General features: G+C 40.7%; 3 protein-coding genes across 4 annotated transcripts; 1 reads left to right on the top strand and 2 right to left on the bottom strand.

Annotated features, from left to right (window-relative positions):
* Positions 1 to 372: 372 nt before the first annotated feature.
* On the top strand, positions 373 to 3,434 carry LOC102720501 (10 kDa chaperonin, mitochondrial-like). 2 transcript variants are annotated; one of them, XM_015835004.2, is made up of 4 exons: positions 373 to 572; positions 2,026 to 2,165; positions 2,900 to 2,953; positions 3,040 to 3,434. In XM_015835004.2, the coding sequence occupies exons 1-3, from the start codon at positions 468 to 470 to the stop codon at positions 2,946 to 2,948; spliced, it is 294 nt and encodes a 97-aa protein (XP_015690490.1). In that variant the 5' UTR covers positions 373 to 467; the 3' UTR covers positions 2,949 to 2,953; positions 3,040 to 3,434. The 2 variants fall into 2 exon arrangements, with proteins under 2 accessions (XP_015690490.1, XP_006650112.1); XM_006650049.3 differs by having other exon boundaries at positions 375 to 572; positions 2,900 to 3,434.
* Positions 3,435 to 4,011: 577 nt separating this feature from the next.
* On the bottom strand, positions 4,012 to 6,792 carry LOC102711142 (GDSL esterase/lipase At1g31550-like). The gene is made up of 5 exons (XM_006651349.3): positions 6,519 to 6,792; positions 6,153 to 6,380; positions 5,544 to 5,695; positions 5,157 to 5,427; positions 4,012 to 4,596 (listed from the first exon to the last, which is right to left on the bottom strand). Exons 1-5 carry the CDS (start codon positions 6,790 to 6,792, stop codon positions 4,364 to 4,366), a joined length of 1,158 nt encoding a protein of 385 aa, XP_006651412.3. The 3' UTR covers positions 4,012 to 4,363.
* Positions 6,793 to 8,380: 1,588 nt separating this feature from the next.
* LOC102710861 (GDSL esterase/lipase At1g28600-like) lies at positions 8,381 to 11,538 on the bottom strand. The gene is made up of 5 exons (XM_006651348.2): positions 11,227 to 11,538; positions 10,907 to 11,128; positions 9,416 to 9,567; positions 9,024 to 9,297; positions 8,381 to 8,932 (listed from the first exon to the last, which is right to left on the bottom strand). The coding sequence occupies exons 1-5, from the start codon at positions 11,501 to 11,503 to the stop codon at positions 8,709 to 8,711; spliced, it is 1,149 nt and encodes a 382-aa protein (XP_006651411.2). The 5' UTR covers positions 11,504 to 11,538; the 3' UTR covers positions 8,381 to 8,708.
* Positions 11,539 to 11,637: the final 99 nt, after the last annotated feature.

Raw genomic sequence — 11,637 nt, 5'->3', positions numbered from 1 at the left:
ACAAGCACCAAAAGTGTTCGTTTCCAGAGAAAAATCTTGTAAATAAATAAACTTATACTTTTTTTGTGAGAAAAGGAAATAAATAAACATGTACTAATGCAAATCACTGGGAGGAGCACAAAAGAAGCCCAAGACGGCCAGGAACAGCAACATCTCCGCAACGTGGGCCGGACTAGCACAGCCCGCTAATTCCACCAGCGGCCCAGCCTCACACCTCCCCCACGAAGCTTCTAGAGCCCCCGAGAAACCCGGAGGCTTTACCGATCCTGCCCTCGCCCAACCCATCCTTCCACCAACTTCCACACTCACACCCTCCCAGGGGCAAAAGAGTACTTTCGCGCGTAAAACCCTAAACCCCCAGTCCCGTGGGTTATAGTGGCAATCCACGGGCCACGGCTATCAACTTGTTCCTCAAGAAGAAAAAGAGGAAGAGGAAGAGGAAGAGGAGGAGGAAGACGAGCTCGGCAATGGCGAAGAGGCTGCTCCCGACGCTGAACCGGGTGCTGGTGGAGAAGCTGCTGCAGCCCAACAAGAGCGCCGGCGGCATCCTCCTCCCCGAGACCACCAAGCAGGTGAAGCACACCCCCCACGGATCCCGTTTCTCCAGCCCCAGCCCCACCCCCAGCCCGCCCGCCCGCCGTTCCCTTCCCGGATGGGATGCTATGCGCTCGCTGCTCGTTCTCGATCTGGGACTGCGGCCGCCCGCTAGTAGCCTCATCCGGTTTGGTTTTGGTGGTAGGAATATATCCGATAGTATCATAGTAGTAGCTTTTTTTTAATAGGTATATTTGCTTGCTGGCGGAATTCGAATTTTCGATTGGCTTATTGTTAGATTCGGGAGGTTACAGGATGTTCTGAGGTTTTAGTGGTGAAGAACGGTGAAATTTTGGGTATGATTGATAGTGGTTCGATTAGTGAACCTTAGCTGTGAGATCTGTGTGGTTGAGAATTTTGTCAACTAGAGTAGTTGCTTTGGATGTTCTATGTGTAGCGATGGTTGCTGTTCTGTGTACAGCTGTTGGTTTTAGCATCGTGTAATCTTGAGTCCTAGAAGTTGGATTGCAACCATACATGCACGATTTATTTTCGTGGACAGGACTTGGAACCATATCTGTATAATTGGAACGCTAGTATTTGGGCTTGCACTATTGCTAGACCATTTGATTCAAATCCCAAGTCCAGTCTTGTGAAACTGTCTTATTACAGCTTCCAAAGAGAGAAACAATTTTCGTTTTTAAAATCACAGGGAAAGAACCATCTGGTTCCATTTTTCATTGAAAATGACTAGTCAGGGCCTCAGGGGAAGTGCTATTTCGGCAGGTAGCAGGGGAAAAAATGAGAAGCTTTTCTTATGTAATGTCAACACCTCGGCTCTGTAGTACTGCAAGGTTCAGCTGCCCCTATGAGGTGTTTATAGAAATATTGAATACGTGATGCTATGATATCTAACTGATGACATGCTGATAAATTCAGATATTGTGGCCGTGTAAGGACTAAGTAATGATAGAAAACATGTATTGGGGGAATTACTCTGTATAGGTTAGATGTATTTGCATTCTATGCATGCCTTCATTCTAAGCATGACCTGATGGATGTATCTATATGCTATATGTCAGTAGTAAGTTTACTTACCAGTACATGTGGGATTTGGGAGGTAATTGTCTGATCTATTATATAACTGATTCATTGTTCATGATTTGTATAACCATGTTGGCTATTATGGTGCCTTCCTTCATTTTGTATTTATTTAAAAACAAGCCTAGTGATTTGTAATCAACCTAGATTCTAGGAAGATATTGCTGGTGCAGTGGTGCATCAAAGGCTGAATTTGTACATTCCAATGTATGCTCCTATTTAATCGAGTACCATTATATTAATTGAGGTGCGCCCTGATTAGTTTTTTTATTAGTCCTAAATGAAATTGTAGTGTGTTGGCCTGATTGAATGATGATAGGAAGATGCTAGCAGGTCTGGAAATTTTCTATGTGATTTTGGGTTCTAATATGTTCCTTGGTTCGAATCCAGCTGAACTCTGCAAAAGTAGTGGCTGTTGGCCCTGGTGAACGTGACAGGGATGGCAAGCTGATCCCTGTATCTCTGAAAGAGGGTGACACTGTTCTGCTACCTGAGTATGGAGGAACCGAAGTGAAGCTTGCTGAGAAAGAGTATGTGAAACTCATTTTAATTTGGAACTATGTCTCTTATTTGTTTTCTAGCTACATGCATGCACAAAATGCCATCTTGAATAATTGAAACGAACAATATTGCCTACTAATTAAAGAAAGTTAAAGTTGGTGTGTAAAATCTTGTTCAAAAAGTTGGTTTGCTATCCTTAAGCATAAGTGACATGTTGTCTTGGCTTTTCCATGACACTTCAATACAGCTGTTTGCTTAAGCTGGCTAGCCACTTAGCTGCATTTGATGTGCCAAACAAGAATGTTTAGCTTGCAAAATTATGGATCAAGCATCATTTGTTCCCACTATTATTTTTATTTGATGTTTTAGATTTGTTTAAAGTTACTAAGTTTAAGTTGGAGAAATCTGTATCAATAAATTTGTTGTTAAAATAATTTATGGTATCAGTTCCTTAAAATCTCTAGTAGGGATGTAATGTGCACATTCTTGTTTTGGTGGCAATGCAAACTAACGTCAAATAATTAACCAACATGAGATTTGAGTTGTCATTTACACCCTGTGATTGGGATGAAGATTTAGTTTCTGGGTGTACAGCTAACAATTTCAAATTTCAAAGTTTAAACTACATTGTATTCCATAATTCTGTAGTACTATTGTTTGTTTGTTAGTTGACCTGAGCTACAAAACATCAAATTTGAATATGAAAGATATACTTATGTGTTGAGTTGCTGGTGATCTAACCTCTGCTACCTCAAAACTCCAGGTACCTTCTTTTCAGAGAGCACGACATACTCGGACGGCTTGAGGAGTAACTCGGGTTTGCCAACTTGCCATGACCTCCGTGTTTTTTTTTCTAATCAGACACGCTGGGATGTAAGCGTGACGTTTTTTTTTTGCCTATAGGAGCAAAAGCGTTCACTGAATTTTTATGATGTCGTCGTCCCATCATGAAAATTACTAAAACTGATGAAACCTGCTCGTTTTTTCGTGCCTTATTCATTGGATCAAAGAGGGGAGCAACGTTCATGCGCATATGCCGTTCCTGTCGTTTTCAGCATTTTCAGCATACGACCATTCGCGTGTTGAATTCTCGTAGTAGTGTAACAAAGGAGATCATCAGGCCATGTTTTCTTCAGTCAAATCGTCGTTTCTATTGGCCCTCTTTTTTTCTCGTCTGCTGATAGCACGAGCTTATTGTTTTATTGAAAAATCAGGTAAGGTGACATTTACGCGCTGCAAATATACAAGGTTCTGGGATGAAAAATGTTTATTTGACCACCCTCAATTTATGGACCGTATTTGCACTCTTTGTCTTCTTTTCGTCTATACTTATAAGCTAAAATTTAAATTTTCAACCTTAAATTTGGAGTTGATTTAGAGGTTTTTTTTTTACCGAAGTTTATTTGTTAGTCTTGGTTTTTAGTTTGCTAAGAATATATATCTATATAGTGTTTTATTTATAAATTATTTTTCGTGGTTTGTTAGTTTTTTTCAATAAAGCACCGAAACAATCACCTGTTTTGGATTGCATCTGTCAAAAACAAAACGACTCAACTTTTAAAACCCGGTAAATTGATTCTTCGACAGTAAAACCGCTGTTACTATCCCAGACATTCAATTTGCATCGGTTTTATTAAGTTTGGGCTGATTTTATAACCCGGTTTTACAGTTAAGGAATAAGGGCACGGATGCTTATTAGCTGAATTTGGTAACGTGAAGTAAAGACAGGGAAGGAGAAAAAAAAAAGCTGTTGTTGAGTTGACTCTTGGTATTTATTAAAGGAAAATTTTTTGGATGAGGGGTATAAAAAGGAAACTAATAAAATAAAATATTTTTTTCATTAATGAAGAAATCATACATGACTCTACCGTATTATTATAAAATAGACTTTTGCTAATGATATGACTTGAGATAGCATGTGAATCAAATTAAGGGCATGTTTAGGGGAGCTTCTCTTAGCTGCAGCTTTTCTCAGAAGCTATTTCAAACGGTACACAGCTTCTGAGAATCTGTAGTTACAGATTTTGGAAAGTGACTAAGAATCCAGAATCTGAAGAAGCTGACAGCTTCTGAGAATCTGTAGTTACAGATTTTGGAAAGTGAACTAAGAATCCAGAATTTAGAGAAGTTGGGTTTAGTAGCTTTTTTAATTCTCAGAAACTGATTACCAAGCAACTATTTCTCAAAATGTAAAACTTCCTGAACAGACCTAAGAGGGAGGGATCAGCTAGTAGGTGCATCCGGAGGGTATGGTGGGCCTGGAGTACGTCCCGTCCAGCACGCCGCGGGCTATGACGTGGTAGGCGGCCTCGGTGAGGTGCAGCCCGTCCCAGGAGATGTACCTGGACGGATCCGGGCACAGGTTCGACGCCGTGGCGTTGCCGTTGCAGACCAGCGAGCCGGCGTTGTAGGGCCCGCCCACCCCACAGCACGCCGTCAGGGCGCTCTTCTTCGTGAACCCTGCGATTTACCCCCACAAGAGTTAAAGTTAGAAATTGCATATACGATAGTAAAATATTCTCCTCGTTTCCTTAACGTTATAAGATTTCTAGTTATACGAATAAAACATATACATGGATATATGAATAAATATAGACCAATCTAGAGAGTTTTATAATATAAAACAGAGTGGGTAGAAGAGGGGGAAAACAAATTAATTTTAGTCAAGTCAAAACCTACTTAGAAGTTAGGGGGTTATGTAAAAATGCAAACGATATATTTACAAACGAAAAATAATTTGTGAATAAAAAATTTATATACGTATTCTTATTGACATAAAAGTCAAGGTTGGAAAATAAACTTTGGTAAAAAAACATTAAAGTTAACTCTAAATTTAAGGTTAAAAATTCAAATTTTGGTTCATAGCATAAGTAGAAGTGAAAATATGATGATATAGAATTGTATTGTTGGTAGTGTCTTTTTTATCATAATAGTAATATAATTACCAAGCATGTATGATGGTTGAGACTATTATTCCAAACAATTTTGGAGTTGGATTACCAGAATTAATAAGAACTAACCATTATGCTGAGGGCTACGGATGATTTTCAGCATGGCTTCATAGTAGTCTAAGTAGATCAAGGTGACCTTGGTATCACGGTGGATCCCATGTAACATCTGGTTGAGAGCATGGTTATGGTACTGCGAGAAGTTGTTCAGCCACTTCAAGCATCCTAGCTTATCATAGTCATTGGGGTTCTTGCTGGGAAACAAGTTGAGAAACCTTGGAATGCAGCCCATAGGTGGGATCCCTGGAACCAGCATGGTCTTGGCCCCTAGGTCGATCAAAACCTATATGTATCCACACATGCATAATGAAATTAATGATATGTAAATTTCAGTGGTCAATTGCTGAGAACTTTTGTTAATTATGGATGCACATATGACTCTGTGAATGTACATGATACCTTGGTGGCATTTGCAATCTTTGCAATCACCATTGGCACCAGGGGTTTTATCTCAGCTGTGAAGGATCTGTTCTGAAAGAAGTGATGGTTGTAGTCGTTTATCCCTATCTCTCCCATTAGAAACAATGATCTTGCCATGATGTCCTTGCTTTCTACACACAAATCATAAATGGTTAATTAATATCGTAGTATATTTAGCTCTAGCTATCCAATTAGAAGGCATGGTCCTTGCTACAAAAAAAATATAAAAAGAATGATTTTAATCAGAATTGCTATTTAGCAGGGTTTACAATTTCATTCCGAAATTTCAGAAATTCCGGTAGGCTCCGATAACAGTATTATTTTCCGAAATAACCATTTATATTTTCAAAATTTACATATTTGGTGAGAAAATGATCATTATTAGCATTTGAATTTGAAAATTTTCATCCAAAAATTCCGGTAAACAGAAATTTCGGTCCCGGTCCCCTAATAAAAATGGATACCGAAGTTTCAAATCCTGCATAATTTTCTAGCAACTTTCATCGAAAAAACTTTTACAGAAAACTTCCATATGAAAAAGTGAACGCTAGAAACGCAGCTGCGCTAAATAGCAATCCGCTCAATTACCTTGTTGATGATTAGTAGAGGCGAGAGAGTGGAGCACACCCTTGAACCACTCGAGCTGCACGTCCAGCGAGAATGGCGGTATGATGGTGAGGTCGAGCCCCCTCGCCCTGAAGAACTCCTGCCCCAGCGCCGTCGACGCCGACACCGCGAAGTTGGCACCTCGCCGGAAGTCCTCCGCCGTCTTCCCGCGCAGGAACGCCGTCAGGTACGGCAGCCTTAGCGCCTCCGCTGCATGCAAAACACGCACCCACGATGTGAGACGGGACCGGAAGAGCGCCGCCGCCACTGCATGCGGATATGTACATCGATTGCCGGCCGGCGATCGCCGGCGACGTATGGTACGGGCGGAGTACGTGTTGCTCTTACCTAGGAAGTCGACGACGAGCCTGCCGTCGCTGTAGCGGCCGGTGGGGTGGCCGAAGAAGGTCTCGCCGTAGGGCGGGCTGGCGGCGGGGGCGGTGGGGAAGAAGCTCACCTGGTTGCCGGTGTCGGTGATGGAGTCGCCGAAGCTGAACATGCTCGTGTAGCAGTAGCCGCCGCTCGCCGCCGGCTGGTGGCTCGCAACGGCGGCTCCCCATGCGCACGCGAGAAGGATCAGAGAACGGATCATTGCAGATGACACGGAAGAGTAGTGTGCCATCAGATTAATTAATTAATTAATTAATCGACAGCTTAATTACTAACTTGATGCTAATTTGAGCCAGATGGTGTTTCACACAGATGACCTGCGTTCGTATAGCTTGTATATGTAGTGTCGAATAGTGTGTGTGGATCATCATCTTGTGTCTTTTTTTTACTATTATTTTTTGGGTTCTTTGGAATGGATAGATCAAATGTTCTACACAACAAGATTTGTCTTGACTAAATTTAGGATCCGTTTGGTTTTAATTAATTACGTACGCGGATAACAGTACCACAAGGCAACGGAACTCGTTATTTCTTTAATTATTCTATGCTTATGTTGCCACCATACGATTAATTTCCCCATGTGTTTCGTTTTGTTTATTGGGGTCGTTACGTTGAAACCTGAGAATCTATGAGCTGTTTGGTTGTCTCGACGCTTGCGTACATGTGAACGAAAAGACGACGCAAATTTATTCTGATCGACCTAACAAATTTATTTGGTTAAACATATCGCATCTTCGTTCTTCACCCATGTTTGAACATATATATGGAGCATCTGTCGTCTGAACTTGAAGTTGTTGCTTGCAGTTTTTCACCTGTTGTGTGCATGTAAACTAATTCGATCTTGCAGATTATGCTGATGCCATGAAAGCCGACGGATTGGACAAAGTCATGCCATAAAGTCTGATCCTAGGTAGGATTATTAATTTCTGGGCAATGCTTGACCATCAGAGCCAAGACGTTTTGGCGTTTCTACTATACGGACATATTAATTAATTAATATATCCTAAACTCGTTTTCTTTGCATGTGTACTAGTGCGATTGAGCAGATCTCGTTACCTGGAAAATTAAAACACGGGCATATCTCGTTGTACATTTGCTGAATTAGAACTGCATGTGAAAACTTTATGAAGAAATTTCCTGGTTCAGTCCATTCTTGGTAATAATTAAACTAATTGGTAGTAGTTCAGTGTTTGTGTGTATATATGAATGAACTTGCGCCATATATACTCAGTCCGTTCTATAGTTATACTATAGGATGTTTTGTTTCTATGTCGATTCAATCACGAATTAATATATTCACGAATTACGTTTTGGTTGCTAATAAACCAGATGCATAAATATAAGTATATGCAAAATGCAATGGATCTAATGTTTTCATGCAGCACGTAACCGTCATTAATTTTACGGAACTTAATTGATTGCTGACAACATATCTGCATGATTAAACAAACGGTCAAATAATTAATTAATGCCGTATTTGATGAAAAAGAAAGGGTTGAGATCGGTTGACATTTAGGATGTAATATTGTTCTGTTATCAACATGGTGACCCGCAACAAATAACAGTATCAAACCGACAGGTCCATTACCCGGCGAATATCAATGCCGGTTATTAAGCAAGAACTGGTGCAAATAATAATTTTATACCCGACACAAATGTCTTTTTTGACCGGATTTTTAATAAAACAGGCGCACATAATAGTTTATAATTAGCACAAATAATTGTTTATAGACATAATAACCGACACAAATAGCTTTATATACCCGGCACAAATGTCATTTTAACAAAATAAAAAATAAATCGTTTTCATATATTGCACATATTTCATACAAATTCATAATAGATCAACAGAGTTTTCATACAATTGTAATCAGATGCATGCACACACCAAGCATGCATAGCAATTGGTAAACTGATTAGTGGCACAGTTCGTGTGTGTATGAAAAAAGAAAAACTCGCACCATGTTTGACCAAAAGTTATTGTATATTTTCGTATCACAACTAGACGGGCAACACACGCTAAAAAATATTTCAAATTACAATCAGATGCATGCACACACACTCCACGCACACATGTATAGAGTTGATCAAAATAAGTTATTATCACTATCGGTACACTTGGCAGTAGATAGTTCATCATTAATTCATTCATTTGGGCGCTCTAGAAGGTTGATCAGCAAATGGGCCATGCAACATGTGATGGGCCACAAATTTGTAAGCGGCTTCAGTGAGATGCAGCCCATCCCACGAGACGTGTTTCGATGGGTCGCTGCAAAGATTCGACGATGGGCCGCCGCAGCCGAACAACGAGTTGGAGTTGTATGGCCCACCGTCCCCACAACATGCCACCAAGACCGTCTCCTTTTTAAACCCTGCAATTCACAACAATTAAACCTAAGTGATTTTGAATTCCATTAGATTTTTGACTTAAAGTTAATTTGTCTGGTGTCTAGAAGGAGTTACCATGTTTGATGGGGTGACGGGTAATCTCTAAGGCGGTGTTGTAGTAGTCGGCGTATAGTATAGTGACGGTAGGATCACGAGGGATCTTGTGTAACATGCTCTTGAGTGCACGATTGTGATAAACAGAGAAGTCGTTCAACCACTTTATACATCCGAATGCATCATAGTCTTTAGGACTAGACGTGCTTTGAAAAATAGTGAGATATCTTGGAACACACCCTATAGGAAAGTTTCCTGGAACCACGATAGTCTTGGCTCCTAGGTCAATTAGAACCTATTTGCATACCCAAATACCATATCAAATATAAACACACAAATAAACTCATGGATATGCGATATAAGGATGTACAATTAGTATTTAATATATCGCGCTGAGATCAAATAGAGCTCACCTTGATGGCATTTTCGATCTTTGCTATCACTTTTGGCACCAACAGCTTGATCTCAGCTGTAAAAGATCGGTTCTGGAAGAAGGGGTGATTGTAGTCATTGCCACCAATCTCTCCCAATAGAAATAAGGACGTGGACATGAATTTTTTGATTTCTACATAGGGAATTGCTATAAATTAGGCTCCATTTGAGATTTCATAGTATAATTAATACAATCCATAAGAAACTATCCCTTATAAAGAAAACATAGATGATTGAAAGGCACTAGCTATTCCACTAAAGGGAATGTAGCCTCGCATGCTTCTTCATCTCAAATGTCAACCAAATATTCATGGGTTTTATGCACCCTAATATTCCATAACTTTGAAAGAATATTCACGTACTACCTCAGAAGTCTACACACGAAGAAATAAAATAAAAATTGGTGGTGATTCCAAGCGATATATAGTCCATCTCTAAATTCTTTGCCAACTGACTTTCAGTCGGAGAATGTATCATGGTACAGTGATCGTTTACTGTTGGGTTACTTTTTTTCTTCGCGATCAGTGTGTCGAATATATCATTACATATTTCATATTTGTATTGTGTAGGTGTCATTGTCCTCCATTTAAAATCACCTGTTATTTTTGGCTTAGTTTTGTCCTAAGTCAACCATGTATATATTTAATCATCAATTTTAAATAACCACATTGTTAACACCAATATATACAATTAATTACATGATGTAAATATATGAATATCTAAATATTGAGGGTAAAATATATAAAAGTTTAACTTACGACACGCTACAATGACGAGTAATTACAAATAGGCTGGGGTATATAATTTCTATTAATTGTTTCTTAATTAAGGTTTTCCGATCAACTATTCAGATGAAATTTGAACAAGATGGTCAGGAATCGCCCAGTAGTTAATAAAAATGGTTTTCCTCTAATAACACCAGTGGAGGTCGTTACTAGGTTTTGACGTTGCATGTAAACTTTGTTCAAAATTCAAAGCACGCGGTTCAAAGATTTTCATTTCTGTTTTTGTTTTTCTTTCCTTTGATTTAGCCCTATGTAGCCCATCTCTGCAGTGAAGAATGCTTAGGGCACGTACAAATGACTCTTTTTACCGTCTATCATTGCATACATGTTGACTTGGAAGAGCGAAAGGATAACCAGAAAATCTGCTTTGTACGCATGCTGACTCTAATCGGAGGCATTGACCAAATGGAATGTGAACGAGAAATTACTTAATCTGTAATTATGAAGAGTTAGCTTGAGAAACTGTCCTTTGTATTAGAAGTTTCTTTTGCTGACGTGACTTGACTCTACCATTGAATATGCCCCTATATATTATACTCCATTCGATTCGCCGTTCTGGTTTGTTTAGATTCATATAGATAATAATAAATTCTTATACATATATAAATTATATAAATTGATTAATAGATAAATCTAGGCTACAAGGTGATCTTCAGGTATAAACCGGAGGGAGTAGATATTAAGTACCTTCGTCTGTAGAGGCAAGAGAGTGGAGCACACCCTTGAACCACTCGAGCTGCACGTCCAGCGAGAATGGCGGTATGAGGGTGAGGTCGAGCCCCATCTCCTTGAAGAAGTCCTGGCTCAGCGCCGTCGCTCCGGCCACCGCGAAGTTCGCCCCTTGCCGGAAGTCCTCCGCCGTCTTCCCGCGCAGGAACGGCGTCAAGAACGGCAGCCCGAGCTCCTCCGCTGCATCCATTCCATGCTGTGTTGCGTGAGAACGAATGATCGATGCATGCAAGAGCTAGCTAGATGGCCGTCCGTCGACGACGATGACGTGTGATTACCTAGGAAGTCGACGATGAGCCTGCCGTCGCAGAAGCGGCCGGTGGGGCGGCCGAAGAAGGTCTCGCCGTAGGGGAGCCTGTTGAACGTCGAGTTGGGGCTAATGACCGCGAGGTTACCGGCGTCGGTGATGGAGTCGCCGAGGCTGAACATGCGCGTGAAGCCGCCGCAGCCGGCGGCCAGATGGCCGGCAGACTCCCCGGCGGTGACGGAGTGCGCAAAGAGGATCAGAAGAAGAAAGAGAGGAAGCATCATCCTCGTCGTCGTCGTCGTCGTCATCGCCGGCGAGAGGGAGCTAGACCTAGAAGAAGCCATCGAAATCTATATCTAGCTTAGCTAACGTAGCTCACAAAGAGCAAACTTATATACTACAACTCAATGAAGTCATCACATGGTTAATTATGAAGGACACA

The sequence above is a fragment of the Oryza brachyantha genome, chromosome 3 (assembly GCF_000231095.2).
Source record: "Oryza brachyantha chromosome 3, ObraRS2, whole genome shotgun sequence".
In the NCBI taxonomy this organism is placed as follows: domain Eukaryota; kingdom Viridiplantae; phylum Streptophyta; class Magnoliopsida; order Poales; family Poaceae; genus Oryza; species Oryza brachyantha.
This window is presented reverse-complemented; position numbering and strand designations above follow the sequence as displayed.

Excerpts from the sequence above, each read along its gene's own strand:
- LOC102720501 (XM_015835004.2), top strand. The coding sequence starts at position 468 with ATGGCGAAGAGGCTGCTCCCGACGCTGAACCGGGTGCTGGTGGAGAAG. Across the intron at positions 573-2,025 it reads TCCCCGAGACCACCAAGCAG|CTGAACTCTGCAAAAGTAGT; the intron begins GTGAAGCACACC and ends GTTCGAATCCAG. Across the intron at positions 2,166-2,899 it reads GTGAAGCTTGCTGAGAAAGA|GTACCTTCTTTTCAGAGAGC; the intron begins GTATGTGAAACT and ends TCAAAACTCCAG.
- LOC102711142 (XM_006651349.3), bottom strand. The coding sequence starts at position 6,792 with ATGGCACACTACTCTTCCGTGTCATCTGCAATGATCCGTTCTCTGATC. Across the intron at positions 5,696-6,152 it reads CTCTACTAATCATCAACAAG|AAAGCAAGGACATCATGGCA; the intron begins GTAATTGAGCGG and ends ATTTGTGTGTAG. Across the intron at positions 4,597-5,156 it reads CCGTAGCCCTCAGCATAATG|GGTTCACGAAGAAGAGCGCC; the intron begins GTTAGTTCTTAT and ends GGTAAATCGCAG.
- LOC102710861 (XM_006651348.2), bottom strand. The coding sequence starts at position 11,503 with ATGACGACGACGACGACGACGAGGATGATGCTTCCTCTCTTTCTTCTT. Across the intron at positions 11,129-11,226 it reads GCTCATCGTCGACTTCCTAG|CGGAGGAGCTCGGGCTGCCG; the intron begins GTAATCACACGT and ends GAATGGATGCAG. Across the intron at positions 9,568-10,906 it reads TCTTGCCTCTACAGACGAAG|AAATCAAAAAATTCATGTCC; the intron begins GTACTTAATATC and ends TTCCCTATGTAG.